This window comes from Megalobrama amblycephala, unplaced genomic scaffold (genome assembly GCF_018812025.1).
Source record: "Megalobrama amblycephala isolate DHTTF-2021 unplaced genomic scaffold, ASM1881202v1 scaffold422, whole genome shotgun sequence".
Lineage (NCBI taxonomy): Eukaryota > Metazoa > Chordata > Actinopteri > Cypriniformes > Xenocyprididae > Megalobrama > Megalobrama amblycephala.
Window position 1 is genome coordinate 61294 of NW_025953370.1, and position 21086 is coordinate 82379.

General features: G+C 36.5%; 2 protein-coding genes across 4 annotated transcripts in view; both read left to right on the forward strand.

Annotated features, from left to right (window-relative positions):
- Positions 1 to 13008, forward strand: part of LOC125261521 (stonustoxin subunit beta-like) — a 38260-nt gene extending 25252 nt beyond the window's left edge. The window contains exons 5-15 of one of the 3 annotated variants that reach the window (XM_048180075.1): positions 1925 to 2021; positions 2099 to 2229; positions 2328 to 2395; positions 2868 to 2981; positions 6901 to 6984; positions 9253 to 9336; positions 9594 to 9689; positions 10606 to 10737; positions 11303 to 11337; positions 11436 to 11467; positions 11723 to 13008. In XM_048180075.1, the coding sequence (XP_048036032.1) occupies positions 1925 to 2021; positions 2099 to 2229; positions 2328 to 2395; positions 2868 to 2981; positions 6901 to 6984; positions 9253 to 9336; positions 9594 to 9689; positions 10606 to 10737; positions 11303 to 11337; positions 11436 to 11467; positions 11723 to 11739 (890 nt within the window). In that variant the 3' untranslated portion in view covers positions 11740 to 13008. Of the gene's footprint in view, positions 1 to 1924; positions 2022 to 2098; positions 2230 to 2327; positions 2396 to 2867; positions 2982 to 6900; positions 6985 to 9252; positions 9337 to 9593; positions 9690 to 10605; positions 10738 to 11302; positions 11338 to 11435 lie in introns of all 3 variants that reach the window. The other 2 variants (XM_048180076.1, XM_048180074.1) reach the window with 2 other exon arrangements.
- Positions 13009 to 13058: 50 nt separating this feature from the next.
- Positions 13059 to 16945, forward strand: LOC125261525 (E3 SUMO-protein ligase ZBED1-like). The gene is made up of 2 exons (XM_048180082.1): positions 13059 to 15864; positions 16085 to 16945. Exons 1-2 carry the CDS (start codon positions 14995 to 14997, stop codon positions 16490 to 16492), a joined length of 1278 nt encoding a protein of 425 aa, XP_048036039.1. The 5' UTR covers positions 13059 to 14994; the 3' UTR covers positions 16493 to 16945.
- The last annotated feature ends 4141 nt before the right edge of the window (positions 16946 to 21086 follow it).

Genomic DNA, 21086 nt, shown 5'->3' on the forward strand with positions numbered 1-21086 from the left:
AACAGCAGAAAATGAACAAACATGAAACAGCTGGTTCAGAATTATGGGCGAGAATGATCTCAGAATGTACAGAAGCTTAGATGAAAATGAACACAGCATGAAACAAAAAGCATTTATTTCTAATCCAAGAGGCAGTAAAGGAATCAAAACACACTTTTTCATAAAACCCCTCCACACGGGATTCGAACCCGCTATCTTTGGGTACTGGGCTCTTCAGGTACCTGGCTTTACACATTGAGCTACTTCATGACACATATTCAACCTGCCGTGGAAGAAACCTTTTAGTGTAAGAAAGAATTTACAAAAAAAAGCATTACTTGGCATGCTAACCATATTAGCATGCTAAGCTAACTTAATGCTAATGAAGCTCATGGCTAACTTGATAGCTGAAGACCCATATTAAAAAGAATGACAACTGGTTAGCATGCTAAGCAATTAGCATGCTAAGCTAACTAGCATAAGACAACAAACACAAGCAAGGTCACAATCAGAGATGAATATCTCGGGAACAGTAGCGAATATCAAAATTCCATTCAGTCATTTCTATGCGGCTCGGTCCAAAGATCATCTGAGCTGATTTTGGACAAAATTGGACAAAAATTGTAGGAGGAGTAGCGAAAAAACTGAATCGGCATAAGCCAGGGAATAAAATGACATAAAGCATACACATTTTGGAAAGTGTTTTCAAAAGTTATAAGCATTTTTGGAAAAAAACATTATATCTGTGGAACAGTAGGTGGCGCTGTTCTGAAACTTCTCAGGTACCTTCAGGACATTCTCAAGGTCATACGTACCAATTTTTGTGAAGATATGTCAAATTGTTTAAAAGATATTGCAATTTATGACAAAATTCAAAATGGCGGACACGTGATTCATCCAATATTGAAAGATATCGGTCCATCCAATATCGGTATCGTCGGATTCGGCATGATCCAAGGAATCCATAGACACCAATATCTTGATTTTCTGACAAACTGTTCAAAAGTTATTGGCCAAAATAGCCATTTTTCATATCTCATGACCTGTAGGTGGCGCTGTTCCCAAGTTTGGCATGGACCCTCAGATCATGGTCCTGATGAAGCGTACCAATTTTTGTTTCGATTGCTCAAAGTTTGGCCGAGATACAGCCTCTATACTAATTTCGGGTCGACCTCGTTAACTTCGTGACATTATAACTTTTGAACAAAGATGAATTAAAAAAATCTGTTCAGTTATTTATATGCGGCTCAGTCCAAAGATCATCTGATCAAAATTCGTACAAAATTGGACAGAATTTGAAGGAGGAGTAGCGAAAAAACGGAATACTGTACTTTTCAAAATGGCCGCTACTGTTATGGGCGGAGACTTAATGTAAGATGTTGAGTAGCATCAGCATAATGAGATGAATCAGATGTACTAAATTACATTTTTCTAGAGCAAAAGGTTCAAAAGTTATAACCTTTAGAATAGTGAAATTTTGAACTGGTGGTGGCGCTATAGAGTTGGTTCTAGAGACTCCAAATTTGGTCCATTCACTATTCATGAGCATCTCTACAATTGTGTCAAATTTCAACATTTTCTCATGTTCCGTTGATAGGGCTGCCATAGACTCCCATTCGGGAGGAAGAATAATAATAATAAAAGGGAAAACGTAAAATTACAATAGGGGCTACAGCCCCTTCGGGGCTTGGCCCCTAATAATAATAAAAGGGAAAACGTACAATTACAATAGGGGCTACAGCCCCTTCGGGGCTTGGCCCCTAATGAAATCAGTCTAGCTTAGCTTGAAGTGTTTGTGTTCATGTACTTGAATATATTTAGTTGAAAATCCTCAATTAAGCCATGTGAATGTTGATTTGATAACCTTAAAACAGGAAACTTCATTTCAAACTTTAAATGATCTGACACAGCCAGAGCTAAACACTAATAATGTTTCTTGTTCAAGAATACTGTGGCTTGATAAATCAAGGGGCGACCAGCTACTTGAACGCAGTTCTGCAAACCCTCTACATGACGCAGGGATACAGGGAAGGTGTAATGAGGTAAAGAAATAACACTTGTTTTATTTTGTTGTGACTACATTCAAATACATCAAACATGTAATGCATTTAATGTTTAGACTGGAGAGAAGAGAAGATTCCTCTGATGGCGACTTCATTGAAGAGCTGAAGTCACTGTTTAGTAAACTAGACAAAGAGTCTCATCCAGTTTCAACAGTTGCAATCACAAGGAGCCTCGGCATCACAGACGGTTGGTCCCCAAAAAGATTTTTGTAAGTTCTGGCAGATAATAAATGCTGTTTAGCTTTTTTATTATGTTTGTTATCTGCTTCCTTCCCATAAAAACAGTTTATGAACATGAAGATGCAGCAGAATATTTACGTTTGATTCTGTGCAAGACTTTTCAACTCCATGAGGTGAATTTAACTTTCTTCTGGTTCATTCTGTTACTTTTGACTGCCAAATGTTTGCAATGATTTCTTATTTTGAATGTTTAATGAGTTACTGAATGGCATCAACTAACTGTGTGCATACATAAGTTTTTGATTCACATTGCACAAAGACATTTGAACAACAGAGGATCTAAATACCTGAATGCAGACACGTGGTGTTCAGTGTAGTAGTGAATTTGTTTAAGAATGATATGGCAATGAGATGCAGAGATTAAACATCAGCTGTTTTATTGTAACAATTTGTTTAGAATTAAAACAATTAAACATCTAGCAAGAGTCTAATATGAAGAATGGTAAGATTCAGATAGTGATAATTTTATTGATGATCTGAATTTATTAGTAATATGGCTGTAAAATCACTGGATTTGGCAAATCTTGACTTGCAATTAAAGCATCTAAATTGTTATTTATAAAGTCTTGTTTTGACACCCTGCAGATTTTTTTTATCAGAGTGAATACAAGCGGTGCATGCAGTTCATGCAAGCGAATGACATCAAAATGGAAATATTTAATCATAGTGAACATCTGTCTTAAAGAATCAGATAATGTGGTAAGTAGAAAGGCCTACTTCTGTTCAGTTCTGATATATTCTGAATTAGTTTCTTAATATCCCTCTTGCATACCCTTACAAAAAAATAGGTTTATTCAAGTGTGCTATTAGTATACTACTTTTAACTCCTTAATGGTCAAAGATTGTTGACAGCCTCAGATTGCTGTTGTTCAACATTCACTGCCCATTAAAACATTACACTCTTACGTGATCTGGACAAACTGAGTGTCAGTAGAAAGATTAAAGACTCCAGCTTCGATATTTGACCACTGTTTATGATAAAACTGGGTTGCAGTGACAATAATTTCTTAATTTGTGTTAGGAGTGCAAAATAATTGATCTGTAATGTTTGTTATTTTGAATAGAATTATTACATTCTTTATTCCCTCACATCTGCTCCGGTTTATTTGTGTTCACATACATGCACTAGACAATATCCGTTAGGACTCTTAGTCCAAAAGTGCGCATATTTGGAGAAATATTGATTTATCACATGTTTGCAAAATATGTTGTGATACAGAATACCATTTATATTAATTTCTCACTGAATTATGCGATCTGAATAGCTGAAAGAGCGTTCAGAACGAGCTTTGTGTTTCTTGTTCCTGGTTTGCATCAGTTCATGACCCAGCACCCTCTCATTCGCTGTACAGCTATCTTACGTGAGTCAATGTGACCATATCCCTGCCCCTTCTGGTCACGCTGTTCTAGACACTTCCTCATTCTGATCTTTGTGATAAACATAGGCAAACAAATGTTTATACATGTGAAACAAGAAGCTAATAAACACACGATTACGAAGGTATGTGTGTAACAGACGTAGGCTAGTAGTCGCTGTGCATGTAAAGCCAAGGTTACACTACAGGACTAAACGTCGGCAGATCACTGTGCTGTTCAGACTACATGACTTGCTGTGGAGTCTTGAAGTCGTTGTGGTGTTTACACTACATGACTCTACGTAAATGATCTGCAACAGGAGGTTACACACTACACCTGCTGACAACAACTGTCACCCAATGACTTTATTTGAAAATGGATGTTGGGAGAAAATTAGATTAAATTTTTAATTAAATTTAATTAAAATTAAAATAACCCTTTCACACATAAATTTAAAACATTCTGGCTGACCTCCCAGAGTTAAGGCGACTGTTATTTTACAAAGTTTCCATTTATTGTTTCCATGACGACATGTCATGCTTGTCACGTGACACCGTGGCCAGCCGGTCACATGTGTATGAGAGATGTATTGCTTTTCTCACCATGTCATCAACTATCTGATATTCCGATTCTCAAATATGTGCAAGTGAGTGTTTTGTCATTTAAAACCCATATAATGACTTTGATCTTAATATATAGCGTGAATTCACCCATTTGTCCTAAAATACATGTGGTAACATGTACTCTCAGAAAAAAAAAGTACATAATTGTACCTTTAGGGGTACAATGGTACCCTTGTGATTTGTACCTTAAGAGATTCATGGTTACATCCAGTATTAACTGGTGATATAGATGTAATGTTATTTCTTTATAGTAAATCTCTGTTACCGCTTGAGATCCAGCAGAGCTTTTATAATCTGAAGGGTTTTTTGAAACACACACAGAGACATCAAGAATCAGCACATGACCCTCAACAATGGTGACAATCAAACAAAGTGCTTCATGTTGCAGTGCATGATGGGAGCCACCAATCAAAACTCATCCATGGCTCCCATCATGCATTGCTGCATGAATAAATTATGCAGCTGAATTGTCCTGTAATTTTCGTAGATTGTTCATGTTTGCTTTATTTTTCTGTAGTTTTGTTGTGACAGTAGCTTGTTTTGTGATGTTCAGAGTTGATGTTTGTCAGTATTTTGTATCTATTTATCGTCACCGTTCTTGAGAATCATATGCTGATTCATGATGTCTGTGTATATTTACACATATTTACATTATGAAGCTTCAGTTCATAATGTATTATCCTTAAAAAAACAGTCTTCCTGCTGTTGGGTCTCAAGCTGTAAAATCACAGGACTACAATCATTAATACTAAAGCTACACAAACACACAGTCAGAGATTTAGACTATAAATGACATCAGGCTATCACATGATTATATCATCATCAAATTATATTGTGAATGGATCATATTTTCTCTGACCATTACAAATGTACTTTACAAACACAAAGTTGGAGCAGTCAGAGAACAATTAATAATGAAAGGTAAAGAGTCAAGAGCCCAACTAAAGCAAACGCTGACCTCTTTCATGGTGACTTGAAATGAAACATTCCATAAAACATCAATTAACACCTTTTTTCTCTTGTTTCTTCAATGATTCTGCTTATTATCATCAGGTGTCTCCACTAATTGTCAATCATCACTCAATCATCAATCATTTATCTCATTAACTTTAACACTGCTTCAGTGTTAATTTTTAACACCTGGAAAGATGGACTCATATGGAATGTTTAAAAATGTGTTTAAAATGAAATGTTGTAAAATGTGAAAATGAAAAGGATTTAATAAATTCTGATTTTAATTCAGCATTTGTGTATGTAAAATATATATATATATATATATATATATATATATATATATATATATATATATATATATATATATATCATTATAGTCAACGATTGTATGCTGTCAAAGCCAATTTTGTACCCTTTTTGAAGGGGCAATTTTTGTACTGTTAAATAAAGGTGCAAAATTGTCACCAAAGGTACAAAACTGTTTTCTTAAGGTACAAATCACAAGGGTACAAATTTTTACCATTGTACCCCAAAAGGTACAATTATGTACTTTATTTCTGAGAGTGTATGATGCAAAAAAGATTTGCAATTACATCCAAATCCCGTCTGCAGTGTTACTCTTCAAAATAAAAGTCCTATTAAAGTGAATTGCTATTGTGTCAGAATGACCACAATACTGAGAAGACAACTTGCTCCAGTCTCTCTGTCTCAGTGCTGAATAGTTTGCGTCTGTAGCTCCGTAGAGCTTTATTTTAATCTATTATCATTACTTGTCTATTTTGTCATTACCAAATATCTGATATTGCTTATCACATTAATCTGATGTCGCTAGCATTTAATCTTTTAAATCCAAATCACTTTTACAGTGCATTAGCATTTTGCTAGCTTGTTAGCTTGTCATTCGGGCCACGTACCAACCTTTTCTCTCACACGCCCATTTTTCAACGGCTTGAGTCTATCAAACAACTGTGGTAAGTCGGATCTCTCTACAAACATGGTGAGTCATGTCACCCTTTCCTTTTGTTGTTACTTGCTCTTGCACTGTTGAAAGTGCCCTAGTTTTTGGCGATTCTATTACACGGAACGTGAAAATAGAGACACCAGCCACCATAGTCACATGTTTGCCGGGAGCCAGATCACTTGACATCAAAGCAAATTTAAAACTGATGGCTAATGCTAATCGTAAATACTCTAAAATTATTATTCACGTCGGCACTAATGATGTTCGACTTCGGAGATCACTAAAATTAACATTAAAGAGGTGTGTGAACTCGCAAATTCAATGTCAGCAGAAGTAATTTGTTCTGGCCCTCTTCCTGTTCGTCGGAGTGATGAGATAGTTAGCAGATTATCATCACTCAATGGCTGGCTGTCTAAGTGGTGTCCGCAGAATAATATAGGTTTCATAGACAATTGGAAAAGCTTTTGTGGCAGACCTGACCTGTTGAAAAGAGATGGTATTCATCCCTCCCGGGATGGTGCTGCTCTTCTCTCTAGTAATATGGCACATAGAACTGAAACATGACAAACTGGGGCCCAGGACAGGAAGCAGACAGACTGGCTAAACCGACCGTCCGTAGCTGCCTCACGTTACACAAGTCAGATAAGACAACTTTATTTCTCAGTGTGTTTTTAGCTAAATTATCTCTGTGTATTTCCCATTATTGTCTCCTTTGTTCATTTAGGAAGCTGCTGTGAATGCACACATTGATAAAATGCGTAAAGGTCTATACTGCAGTCACTGTTCAAAGAGACCAACGCTGGAAAATGCAAGTATCTTTTCCATTGTGTCTGATGTGTTTACACCTGTACAGATGAACAGATTTACTGTGAAAATGTAGATGATTCAGTCAGATCTATTAAATTTACAATTTGGAATATGTAATCTCCATAAAAAATGTAAAGGACATTCATGTATCTGCACAAGATTCATTGTACTGCATTGTTGACTAAAATGAATGAGTTTACAATCTACTATCCTTTAATTGTTTAATGTAAATATTTCTTCACACATTTCTTCATTTTGTAATTACAGATTAATAGTTATTTTGAGCTTCCACAAAGATTGATTGTAGAATTGGAAAAAATCCCAACACATAGAAACTCTCACACCTAGATATTATCACATAGAGACTGTGTCTGTACCCCGAATTAGTAAAAACAAAAAACTTCCAACCCCATTTAATGGTAAAAATGTAATTGATGTTCAACAAATAAAAAATAGAGATAATAATGATAAACAAATGATAAAGCTTGGGTTGTTAAATATTAGATCACTTTCTTCAAAAGCACTTATTGTAAACGATTTGTGCTGGCTACTGTATACAGGCCACCAGGACACCATACAGACTTTATCAAAGAAATTGCCGATTTTCTATCAAAATTAGTACTAGCTGCAGATAAAGTCCTTGTTGTTGGTGATTTTAATATCCATGTAGATAATAATAAAGACGGATTGGGATTGGCATTTACAGACATTCTAAACTCTATTGGTGTTAGACATCACGTGTCAGGACCCACTCATTGTTGTAATCATACTTTAGATCTAATATTGTCACATGGAATCGATTTTGATGCTACTCTGTGCTTAAAAAAGATTATGGAAACTAATCCAATGCTGTGGTACAATGAGCACACTCGGGCCCTTAAAAGAGCAGCCAGAAAAATGGAGTGCAGCTGGAAGAAAAAAAAATAGAAGTTTTTCACATTTCGTGGAGAGAGAATGATTGAGTAAAGAAAGGCCTTAAAAACTGCTAGATCTGCCTGTTTTTCTAAACCTTTAGAAGAAAATAAACACAACCCTAGGTATTTATTTGATACAGTGACTAAATTAACAAGAAATAAAGCTTCAACTTCTGATGTCTCCAAACAGCACAGCAGTAATGACTTTATGAACTTCTTTACTTGCAAGATTGACTATATTAGAGAGAAAATACCTTTAAGTACATAAATAATATGTAAAAATAGTAAACTATAAGTGTGATGATGTTCACAAAGAAAACTAACAAGTATACTTGTAGTATAAAATAATTAAATTAGTAGTTTACTGAGGGTACACTTCAAAGTGCGCTTTCAAAATTACTACAAGTATTAAAATAGTAAACTACTAGTATACTTAAGTTCACTTGTAGTACAGATGCAGTACAAATGAGAAACGTAGCTGTGAACTAGTTGTGCACTGAAAGTTTACTACTGTTACACTTACAGTACACTTAAATGTATATTCTTATATTTTAAAAAGTGGGCCAATTTAGTCCAAAGCAGTATTGAAATTGTACACTTACAAGTAGTACATTGATATTAGTATACTTTCTACATAAAGTATACTTACAAATATACTTGAATATTACTTTATACTTCGTAAAATGAATGAAGTATTCTTATATTCTGTAAGGGTAGTGAAAGTGTATGAGGGCTGAATTTTTTTAATTTGTCCCAGAACATCAGACAGAGGTAGTTACATGTTATTTTTTATTAGTTTGGCCTGTCCGACCCATTTTCTGGTCTTCCTTATTTCACTGGGTCATATACCATATCTGCCAGAGTCCATAGTGCCATGTTTATTTTCATTGCAAACCTACTTTTTCAAACTTCTAAAAGTAGCTCCTAAACCCAGGACAGCTTAGGAGTCCTCCTCCCAAATAGAACTCTAAGCCTGCGCAGTCTTCCTGTGAATGGGAGGACTTCATTCCTCTGCGAGTAATGTTCTGGTGTATTCACTGTAATGTTTTTATGTCTGTATCAATCTGAAATAGTAAGCAAAGGCATAATTTAGCTTAAGAGATAACCTGAGATAGGATCTGAAGCACTGAATGTTACATTAGCTGTATTAAAAGTGTGTGTTTATCCCTGTTGCTGCATTACTGCATTTGTTCATATATTATTGCAATTAAAGTAGCAGAACTGATTTCTTTACTGTGACGATAATAATAATAATAATAATAAATGTGTGTTACCAGAACAACTTTATTTCTCAATGTGTTTTTAGCTGAATTATCTCTGTGTATTTCCCATTATTGTCTCCTTTGTTCATTTAGGAAGCTGCTGTGAATGAACGCATTGCTGAAATGCGTAAAGATCTACACTGCAGTCACTGTTCAGAGAGACCAACGCTGGAAAATGCAAGTATCTTTTCCATTGTGTCTGATGTGTTTACACCTGTACAGATGAACAGATTTACTGTAAAAATGTAGATGATTCAGTCAGATCTATTAAATTTACAATTTGGAATATGTAATCTCCATAAAAAATGTAAAGGACATTCATGTATCTGCATATGATTCATTGTACTGCATTGTTGACTAAAACAACAATCTACTATCCTTTAATTGTTTAATGTAAATATTTCTTCACACATTTCTTCATTTTGTAATTACAGATTAATAGTTATTTTGAGTTTCCACAAAGACTGGTTGTAGAATTGGAGAATTTCAATAGTGGCAACAGCCAAGTAGCAGTTCCTCCACTTATTGAGGTAATTAAATATTACAGTGTTTGAGTTTCTGTAACAAGTAGTGGTCAACCAATATGGGCTTTTAATGACCAGGGGCCGTATTCACAAAACCTTTTCTTACCACTAAGAGTTCTCCTAAATAGTAGTAAAAGTTCTTAGCTAAGAGTTTTCTCTTAAAACCTATTCACAAAGCTGCTGAGACAAACTTTTACTAAGGAATAGACTGAAGTCTTAAGCTAAGAGTAAGGGCGGGGTTGACCTCGTTGCTATGGAGTAAACACACAGTGATTGGCTGATGGGGGAGGAGTCAGCGATTTAATCATAGAAATATAGAATGAGGTGTCATGTTTCCACATTAAATGGTTTTAAAATACAAATGTTGCCCTATTCAAATAAATGTTTTTTTTAATAAAAAATGTTCCCATAGTCAAAATAAAATACCTATATATCCCTCTGCCACATCGTTCCTCACTCTCGGCTGGGGATATGGGGAGAACTTTGGGTTTGGGTTCAATTCCAAGCTCGGAGCCCTCCATCCCTTTGGACAGTACACCAAATACGCTTAATATATATATGTTTTACTCTATTCAATCATTTGTAAGTGTGAACTCATGAAAACCATTGTTACAGGTAATCAGACAATATTTATTTATTTGTTAAAGATTTATTTTTGCCGCCTCATCATAGATTCAAATCTATAAATCAAAATGTATTGCATTTATGAAGAAAAGGTTCAGCACCCAAGGCTCTATCGCTATTCCCTCAATAGTGTTCAGTGTCTTTGGGTGGATTTGGACTGTTTGTGATTTAGTTTTAGTGATTTAGGTGTCCTCTTGACTACTCCTAACGTTTCACAGATTTAGGATCTAGTTTTAGCGCTAATCCATTCGTTAATGTTTAATTGACATGAAGAACATGGTTTCTGTTTCTCTGACAGGTTTCCACCCACAAATATGAGCTTTATGCCATGATAAACCTTTATGGTACAGTAAAAGATGGACATTACAATGCTGAAATCAAATCTGACAATGGAAACTGGTATCAATTTGATGACAGCCATGTATTTCAGGTATATGATATGAAAATATGGTTACAAATATGATTAAAAATGGATTCACTTTATGATATCAGTAAGATTTGCTGCACATGGTCAGGCTTAGTGAATGTGATTTCACCAAGTGCAACATGTTCCTTTATCAACATCTTTGTTGATCCTGGAACAACATTTTAATCAACCAATAAGATTTGAGGGACAAGTTTGCAGTCTATGTCAAGTTTAGACTTGCACCCAGGGTTAGGTGCTTCTAAATAAGTGATATTCATTTCCCTCTGACTTTAGGGATACGTTATGCATAAAGTTATGGTTAGCACTACATTTTCAGACAGGAATGTTGTTCCAGGATAAACAAAATATGTTGAGAATTACGTGGCAAAATCACTGTGACTGGTTGGCCTTAAAGTCTTAAAGTTGGCAAATTCATCAGTCTTATAATGAAATAAAGAACAGTAGTCATAAACATATTTATTTTATATATTTTTTTCTGAGAGTGAGAATATAGTATGTGTAATACATCAATACATCAATTGGGTGGATGATGTTTCACATTTTATGTTTCTGCAAAACTTTTTTATAGGTTCCCGACAAAATGAAATCATGCTATCCACTCAGGTAGCAGAGATTTGCTCTATACACAACTCGAATTTTGATTTTGATATATTGTTAGATTTGTTTCTTGAATGGATTATGAAGTTCTTCTTTATTTACAGCCCACCTGCCTATCTACTCTTGTACAAACGCAGTGAGTATCACATGATTCTGTGATGCATAAACCATAATCATTTTTAACAAGAAAATTATCACAGCTAAAAGCAAATGTTTTATTATTGCAAAGACTAAATGTGAAGATGTTCTTCTATTTATGTTGTCGTTTATACACATTTAGTGTTCAGAGATTTTTCCAACATAAACATTATATTTGATATTCATTTGATCATTGTACTTTTGGTTTATCTGTTGCTGTCATTTGATGGCATTGGAAACATTTTGTTCTTAGCAGGTATCAATGCCTGAATCAAAAAATGAACACAAAGCAGAAGAACATCTCAGCTACAGATGAAAAACTAAACATTAAATTAACAGAATGTGTCCTAGATATTGTTTCACTGTAAATGTGTCACATTTGCACTCTTGTTACTTATGCTTGTTACTTATTGTGATCAATTAATCTGCATTTTTATGCATTTTTTTTCCCTTGTAATTTTTTGTCAAAATGTAATAACCTACTCTGTATGATTCACTTGACATTTATTATGCATGTAATGCTGTGGTTCAGTTCAGCCAATCATATTCAGATGAGACCACAGTACCGTAGTAAACACAGTACCATTGAATTCAGTAAATTTGTTCATTTAGTAAGACACATTTGATAGACATTGTATATTAATCAAAACAATATAATGATTATTTTAAATATTAAATATCATCCATATTATTTTGTCTGCCGAAGTGTAATATTGTGTTTTAGAATGTAGTCATTCACGTAGCCTAATGTAAACAAGACTGTGATGAATACAACCAAAGACAACTTACACTCGATAAAGATGCCTTGAGTTTATAAAGAAACTGAAAGTTTCATCCTACAGTAACATTCTGCATGAGAACAGAATGATAATCAGCTATCATAAAAGACTGGAATTAAATTTATTCATGTATATGTCAACAACAGTCTGTTTTGTGAGCACAGGAGATTAAATATATCATAAATGTTTGCATGTTACATAACCAGAAACACTGCGTTTAAATTTGTGTGTAGAAGGAAATATAAGCCTATATTATACCAATAGCAATACTCTAGAATCAGCGTACAACAAGCTTCTTCCTCGGTTAGTGACATCACAAACCCTAAAATTTACATAAACCCCACCCCCGAGAACACTCAACAAAGGGGTGAGGCCACGTTATCAGTGTTGCCAACTTTATTGCTAGAAGAAAGAGAGAAAACTCTTTATATGCTCATAACCGCCAGTGATGGGAATAACGGCGTTATAAATAAACGCCGTTACTAATGCCGTTACTTTTTTCAGTAACGAGTAATCAAACGAATTACTTTTTCTCCTGTTACTGACAAATAAATCCCACGTTACTATAATTGAGCTCACTGAAGCGGTTTTCATCAGCTCTCTCTCAGCCATAGGACCTGCTAAGTTTTTTCCCTGGTGTGTGTTGGGGTTAGTCATACACAAATATAATTTTAAACTTTTATAACTATAAACTGATAATAATGTACGATGCTCTGTGTGTGTGTCTGAGCATGCGAGCGGAGCGCGAGCTCAAACCAGAATACCCTTTGTGAAATTGTGACATGCTGGATTGAAAATATGTGAAATAAGTTTAAGTCGACTAGTAGTTGTTCATTTAAGCCATAAATTCACTAATCACATGTATATTAATTTAATTTCTTAAATACTGCAGAGAATAAACCATAATAAATAGGCTATAGCACTCAAGCGCGCATAAAGCTTACCATAAAGAACCGGCAAAAGTAATGATTATGAATGTGACAAAAACAACAAGGAGGCATTTTAATTGTTTATTAATAAAGTAATGTTTTCTGAATCAGTGTTGGCTGCAAAGATGAAGTTAAAGGGTTAGTTCACCCAAAAATGAAAATAATGTCATTAATTCCTCACCCTCATGATGTTCCACACCCGTAAGACCTCCGTTCATCTTCGGAACACAAATATATATAATCATGTCACAGTGTTTCGAAAAAAGTAAGTGAAAAGTTTAGAGTGGGCAGTTTTAACTCCTCAAGACAAACAAGACTGTTCAATAAAGGCATTAAATTATTGTTTGTGTTGTAGTGTCACATTGTGTACTTGTGACTTTGATGAAGATCAGATGACAATTTTATGACAAATTAATGCAGAAAACCAACCAAGTCCAAAATTCAATTCAATTCAATTCACATTTATTTGTATAGCGCTTTTCACAATACATATTGTTTCAAAGCATCTTTCCACTGAAACAAAAACCTCATGTCATCGTGCATATGATGCTCAGACTCAGGGATAGGCCATATACGCTCTTGGAGCTTTGTCTTGTCGTTGCAACAAAAAATATAAACACAATCCTCCGGTAGCTTTTTACTATGATCTCCGACCACGCGAAATCTTATGTAGGGAGTCACACCATCCCACTCTGCGATGTACAATGGATCATCACCGCAGTCATTCAAATCTCTCCAAATGTAATTGAAAAACATAAACCAGTCTTTCGCAGGGAAGATCAAACAAGGGTCTTGTCATGTAAAATCATCTCCAACATCCACAGTGTAGAGCATGCAACCAGTGCTTTAAGTGGCCCAAAAGAGGTGCCGGTACTCTATTATAGCCTATATATACATACATACATATATATATATATATATATATATATATATATATATATTAGGGATGCCACAATTCTCAATATAATATTGAACCGTTCGGTACGACATCCACGGATCAATACGCCCTTGTGAATTGCGGTTTTTTCGGTTTTACGTTTAAATAATTTATGTGCGTTTTATTTCTCTCCAAATTGACTGTTTTTGTGCCTGTAAGTCTATGAGCTGAGATGAGGAAACTCCTCCCCGCTAGTAAATTTTCAATCACTATGCTCTAAAGTTAGGGGGTGCTGAACCGTCTTTCCACACTTTAACATGGCGAGCGGCGGTGAAGAGAGGCTTCAGTACGAGGAGGCGCCGGCGTCTTTCAAATCCGTGGTGTGGAGACATTTCGGTTTTGCCGTTGAGTATAATGCAGAGGAAGAAAAAACGGTAAACAAAAAAATGACTGTCTGCAAGCATTGTTTTACATGTTTAACCTACTCAAACGGAAACACTTCCAACATGACTGCACATCTGCGGCGCCATCACCCAGCAATATCACTGTCTGAAGGCAGGATAGCAGAGCAGGTAATAAAGTCCTCCAAAAAACAACAGTCCCTTGCTGAATCCTTCCAGCATACATACCCAGCTGGTTCCGAGAGACACATAAAAATAACAAAGGCAGTGGGGGTGTTCATTGCCAAAGATTTGCAGCCGTTTTCGGTGATTGGAGATGCGGGCTTTTGTCATCTTATAAAAACACTCGATCCCCGTTACAGACTACCGTCTCGCACTTTTTTCAGCACTGAGATAATTCCCCTATGAAATAATTCCCCTATGAAAAGACACGCAACAGTATTGTGTACGAATTGGCTAAAGCACAGAGCCTTGCTCTGACCACAGATAGTTGGACCTTGCGGGCAACCGTGAGTTACCTCACTGTTACTGTTCACTACATGTCGGATTGGGAAATGAAAAGCGTTGTACTCCAAACCCGTTCCGTGTATGAAAGTCATACAAGCGCTCATTTGGCAGAAGAGTTGACAAACGCAGTGAATATGTGGAAGTTGAGGAGGCCAAATATGTTACTCCCAGTCACCACAGATAACGCTCCGAATATTGTGAATGCAGTCCATGAAGCTGATGGGCTGGGGCCACAGATAAGTTGTTTTGCGCATGTTGTAAACCTAGCAGCCAAGAAAGCAGTGTCAATCAACACAGTGTCCCGCCTCCTGGGGAGGGTTAGAAAAATAGTGACTTTTTTTCACAAAAGCACCAAAGCCCACCATGTTTTGACTGTGAAGCAGGAGATGTTAAACTTGCCCAGACACAAGTTAATTCATGATGTCACAACTCGGTGGAATACAGTACATGACATGTTGGAAAGATACATAGAACAGCAGCCCGCCATCTATTCTGCCTTACTGGACAAAGATCTGAAGCTGTCTGTCAAGAACATAACCATGTTGAATGACAGTGAACAGAAACTGGCAGAAGAACTGATTCAGGTCCTCACTCCACTGAAAACAGTGACAACTCTCATGAGCAGTGAAACAACCCCCACTATATCAATTATCCTTCCTCTGAAAGAGATGATTCTCAAATCCATGTCACCAGGAGACCAGGACAGTGCAACAGTCAAAGAAGCCAAAGCAGCCATTACAAATGACCTGGCAAAGAGGTACACTGACCCTAATCTTCATGATTACCTCCAAATGGCCACAGCCCTTGACCCCAGGTTTAAATCCCTGCCTTACCTTGATGAAGACTCTCGTGATAAGCTCTACAGGAATATCATCCATGAAATTCTGGAGAGTGAGCAGCAGGTACTATTTGATTTTGTTTTGTTTTTTTTTGTTTTTTTTAATCGTGTGTGATTTTGATTGTTTTATCTATTTAGATGTTTGTTATATATCTTGTGTCCTTTTCACTGATCAAAATAATCTTCACATTTGTCATGTTACACTGGAGATGGTTGTGGTTCTGAGCTGTGTGTGCTTATTTGTGTAATAATTATACTAAAGGATCATTCTCTTTGATGCAAAGGCTCTAGTGGAGAATCCTGTGCCCTCCACAGAGGAGGACAATCCATCCTCTCCCCCTCCCAAGAAGAAGACAGCAATGTCAGAGGTATTTGGGGAGCTTTTCAAAACTGAGGAACAGCAGGGTAGGCCATTTCCCCAGATTATTGAGGAGGAAGTCACCACATACAAGTTAGCAGACAGTATTCATGTGGATGCTGATCCATTCATATGGTGGAAAACAAATGAATGCAAGTTCCCCCATGTAGCAAAAGCAGCACAACAACACCTCTGTGTCCCAGGAACCTCTGTTGCGAGTGAGAGAATTTTCTCCACTGCCGGGGACATTGTAAGTGCAATACGCTCTCGCTTTGCTGCAGAGAATGTTCACAGGCTTATCTTTTTACAGAAGAACCTCAAAATACAGGAATAGATAGCTGACTTAAGTGAAATTGCACTTTACATTCTGAATGAAGGATACTGTACTGGAGTACTGTTAAGTTTAATTAAGATGGTTTATTTATGTTTACTGAAGTACAAGTATGTTTATTTGAAATGGTCAATTTATGTTTACTAACTTCACATGTATGTTTATTTTCATGTGTTCCCCAGTTTGTACATGGGTTACCAGCAGCTGTGAGATGTCAGTGTTAATTTTAAAATAAAAAATTATTTTATATTATACAATACACTAGGAACTAGTGGACTTTTCTTTGCTTTTAAGTAAAATAAAAGTGTATTGCAATAAGTCGTTTTTATTTTTTCTTCTTAACCTCTTACTGTTCCTATTGCCTAAGCATAGAATAACAAAAAAACACTCTTATGTCAAGCCATCAGAACAGAACCGAAACGAAACGAAAACCGTGGTTAAAAAAACCGAGGTATGTATTGAACCGTGGGCTAACTGTATTGTTACATCCCTAATATATATATATATATATATATATATATATATATATATATATATATATATTTTTTTTTTTTTTGATGACTCCCCTCATCCCCTGAGGTAACAACAACTATATTGAAGGGGTTTTATATACAGCAGTCAACAGACGACCTTATAAAAAATAATAAATCATTTTATTAGTTTGTGGATTTGCTTGAGCTAGAAAGAGCTACTGAACATAAATAAAACATGCAAAAGGGTATTGAAATTTTTTTAACAAAATAAAATAAATTGTTCACTGTATTTGTATTTTTACCGAGCCGAGTGTGCGCGTTTCACACACCCTCTCTGGCCACGTTGAGTTGTTGACACTGACAGCGGCAAAAGCGACACATGCGCTTTTCACTTGTAAAACTCAAGGGTCTATGGGTAATGTAGTCTCTGCTCTCGGTGGGACGAATTAGGAAGCGTGCATTGTGAAGGGCGCTCTGAAAAGCGGCAGCGCAGGCAAAGGATTAAAACCTCTATTAAAACAGATGTCCAAATGAGCGTACCGGTACACTAAAAGCACGTTCTGGGCGCACGGAGGTGGCGGTACGCTCAAGAGCTATATATGGAAGTGGCGGTACTGAGTACCGGTGTGTACCGGCCCATTTAAGGCACTGCATGCAACGTCAACTGGTGGCCCACGGGCCAAATCCGGCCCGCCAGAGATTTCCATCCGGCCCCCAGAATAATACTGAATTCAGGAATAGCCTTGTAAGAGGAAAAAGTTTAGGGCTGGTTAGAATACCATTTTTTGAGCTTCGAAGCTTTGCAAATGCAGTGTCGCATTTGGTGCAATATAGATGGACATGCGAGACGCGACACGCTACACATTCAGAATTAATAAACTTTTAGTAAACTACAGTCAGAGCAGCGCGAGCGGGAAGCGGCGCACCTCACGCGGGCAGGGCTTACGCTCCGAGAACGGACACTGCACTAGTGATATAAAACGCACACACACAGGTCTGTTAAATTAAGCAATACTTTTAAGGTAGTCTAATATTTTTCTGACTAACAAATTGGCACAGTAAGGGTAGATTTAAATAAAGAAAAACAAAATTTAAATAAAGAAAAAACGAAATTTAAATAAAGAAAAACGAAATTCAGATATATTCAGAAGGCCTTTCTTCTAGTGTTCTCCACAAACTATGACCTGCATGTGACAGTGATGGACAGCTTGACAGCCTCACAAATATGAAGCCTAAAATATCGCTATCGCCCCCTGGTGGCTTGCTGCAGTACAGGTAATATGTAAAAAATAACATAAATTTGGAATTAGAATTAGTATATCAAATAATAACATATTAGGATACAATTCGAATTTTATTTTATATTACGAGTATCTGGCCCTTACAGTGTCTGCAGTGAAAAATTCTGGCCCTTGGACAAATATAGTTGATGACCCCTGGTGTAGAGTTTCACAACACGCGCCACCTTGTCATGTATAACAATCGTGTGGGACAACATATATTGTCCCACACGATTACCAGACATTACAAAATCTGTTTTTTAACACGTACAGACAACAGCTTGGGAAGTCATACAGCCACTGGTATAGGAAGTCACATAGCCACGTCACAATGTAACACCATGGGTCATATATTACCTGACATATGTCCTGACATCTGACAATTATGAGGGTGCAATAAATCACATGCAAAAGCCATAAATCATTCAAAAGTGACACAAGGTATATGTTAACACTAGAGTCTGCAGTGCCTGGCTTTTGTGAGTATTGTTTTAGAGGTTTGTTTGGTATCATGTCTTATTTGATGTAGAATTTCTTTATTGTACAGCACTTTGGTCAACGCTCTGTTATTTTAGTAGTGCTTTATAAATAAATAAACTAAACTGAAACTAAACTGGTGTTAACTTATTACCCAGTATAAATGTACAGCATGCATATTGCTGGAGTAAAACCCTGTATGTTCGTATGTAAACACTGGTGTCTCTGTGGAGACGTTATAGGCTACACCTGTAATAATCGTGCAAAGGGCACAAAACATGGCGAACTTCAAGTGTTTGTGTTCAGTTCTGAGTGCCCATGCGGGTTCACTTCTGTCGCACATGTACCGCAAACACAGAAAGCCAGCGAAAATAACAAACAGATCTGAATTCTAGATGAAGCTTTGAAGGCTGTTTGTGTTCAGATGTTCAGCGGTTATCAGTGTTGGGTACGTTACTTTGTTATAGTACTACGTTACTTCTGTAATTAGTTATAGTTACTAGGTAGCCTACTTTTTACAAATAGTAAGGAGTTAGTAACTGAGTTACATCATTATAAAAGTAACTAATTACCAGGGAAAGTAACTATTGCGTTAATTTTTTTTTTTTTTTAATGTATCAAATAACTTGAATGCCTCCAATATTAAATATAAGAATAAATTATTCTTGATCCGACTCATGACTCATGATCCGTTCTTCCTCACGACATGAAATTTCTCTGTACTATACAGTGTTGGTAGCCATTAAAGGAAACGTAGTTTCATATTTATGTTTAAATAGTCATATCTTATGTTTTAAATTCATTTATTTGATTATGAAAAGTGAACAGCATGAGTAAGATGCATTAAGATGCGCAATATATCGGAAGTCATGGAGTGGGTCAGACATGAGTTTTGTTTTGTAGAAAGCCTTTCATTAAATTGAATTTCGTTTTGTAAAAAATGTATCTTAATTTTAATCAATGTTTCGTCAACCAGTTGCCTGGATTTAATAAATTAGAAGCAAATATAGCAGACAATTTAATCCTGACATGCGCGTGAATTGAAGGCTAAATGAACCAAAACTCAGCAACTGCTTGCCTCACAGACATGAGAAATATATCTACAGAAATCTTGAAATATCTACTTTAAAGAAAACGAAATAATTAAAAACGAAAAGAAATAGGCTACTCTGATTATGTAGACTAATCCGAATGAAATGTGCGTTCTCTCAGGCGCGTCCACAATGAGCAGATGATGAGAGTCCGCAATGTTAAAGGGTTAGTTCACCCAACAATGAAATTTCTGTCATTTATTACTCACCCTCATGTCGTTCCACACCCGTAAGACCTTTATTAATCTTCAGAACACAAATTAAGATATTTTAGTTGAAATCCGATGGCTCCGTGAGGCAGGGGCGCAACTGCACATTTGCTGAGGGGTATGCCATTGGAGCCCCACCCACAAACATATTAAACATTTGAAATTGAACACAACTGAAATGTTTTCATGGCAGAATTTTATAGACATGTATTTTCAAACAGCAGATTTTTAGTGCTGAAATTCTGTCAAAAAAATCATTGTCAGAAATTGTCTAATAATAATAATAATCAAAGATCATCTCCGTCTGCCCGTACAGCTGAAAGCTTCAGGTTTATCACTGAATGTTCTGAAGATGGTCTTTGAGGAAACATGAGAGAGAAGTGTTGTGCAGACAGATCAAATCTGAGGAACGACACAAAACATCAGACGTCCTGCGCTGATCAAGTCCATGCTGCAGATGTCGGTTCTTCTGCACATCCGATCAGCATCTCCTCCTGCGTCTTCTCGATGTCAATCACTTTCTCCAGCCTGATGGACCATAGTGTCAGCTGACTGCGCTGTGTTTGTCCTCACTTAGTGTCTGTGTGCGTCTCCATCGGCTCTGAGCTCTTCAGTCGCTATACTGTTTACACAAATTCAGGCACTGACCCTGGATCAGCACACATTAGGACACTGATGACTGCATTTCCTCTTTATTCAATCTCATCACTGGAATTAATGAAGAGCACTACTGATATCTGTGACTGAGACAGTCCTTACAATGGCTGACCCCTGATCAGTGCCCTACCTAGTGAACTAGGGAGCCTGTGTGTTTAATGCTGGTGTGCTCCTGATGTAGGGATGGAGTCCAGTCGGGGTCAGTCTCTCCAGAACCTTTCAGCAGGTCCACCTGCAATGACATGAAACGGTTCTGAGTCAAACTTAGTCAAACCGGAAGAATTAAGAAACACAAACCAATTTAAGGAAAGGGATTCAGTTTAAATTCCACTGATTGATTGTTTCAAAGCACATATAATCCACAACAATGTGTTGATGTAACGTTTGCCTCTTCAGAAAACAGAAATCTA

Excerpts from the sequence above, each read along its gene's own strand:
- LOC125261525 (XM_048180082.1), top strand. The coding sequence starts at position 14,995 with ATGTCGGATTGGGAAATGAAAAGCGTTGTACTCCAAACCCGTTCCGTG. Across the intron at positions 15,865-16,084 it reads TTCTGGAGAGTGAGCAGCAG|GCTCTAGTGGAGAATCCTGT; the intron begins GTACTATTTGAT and ends TTTGATGCAAAG.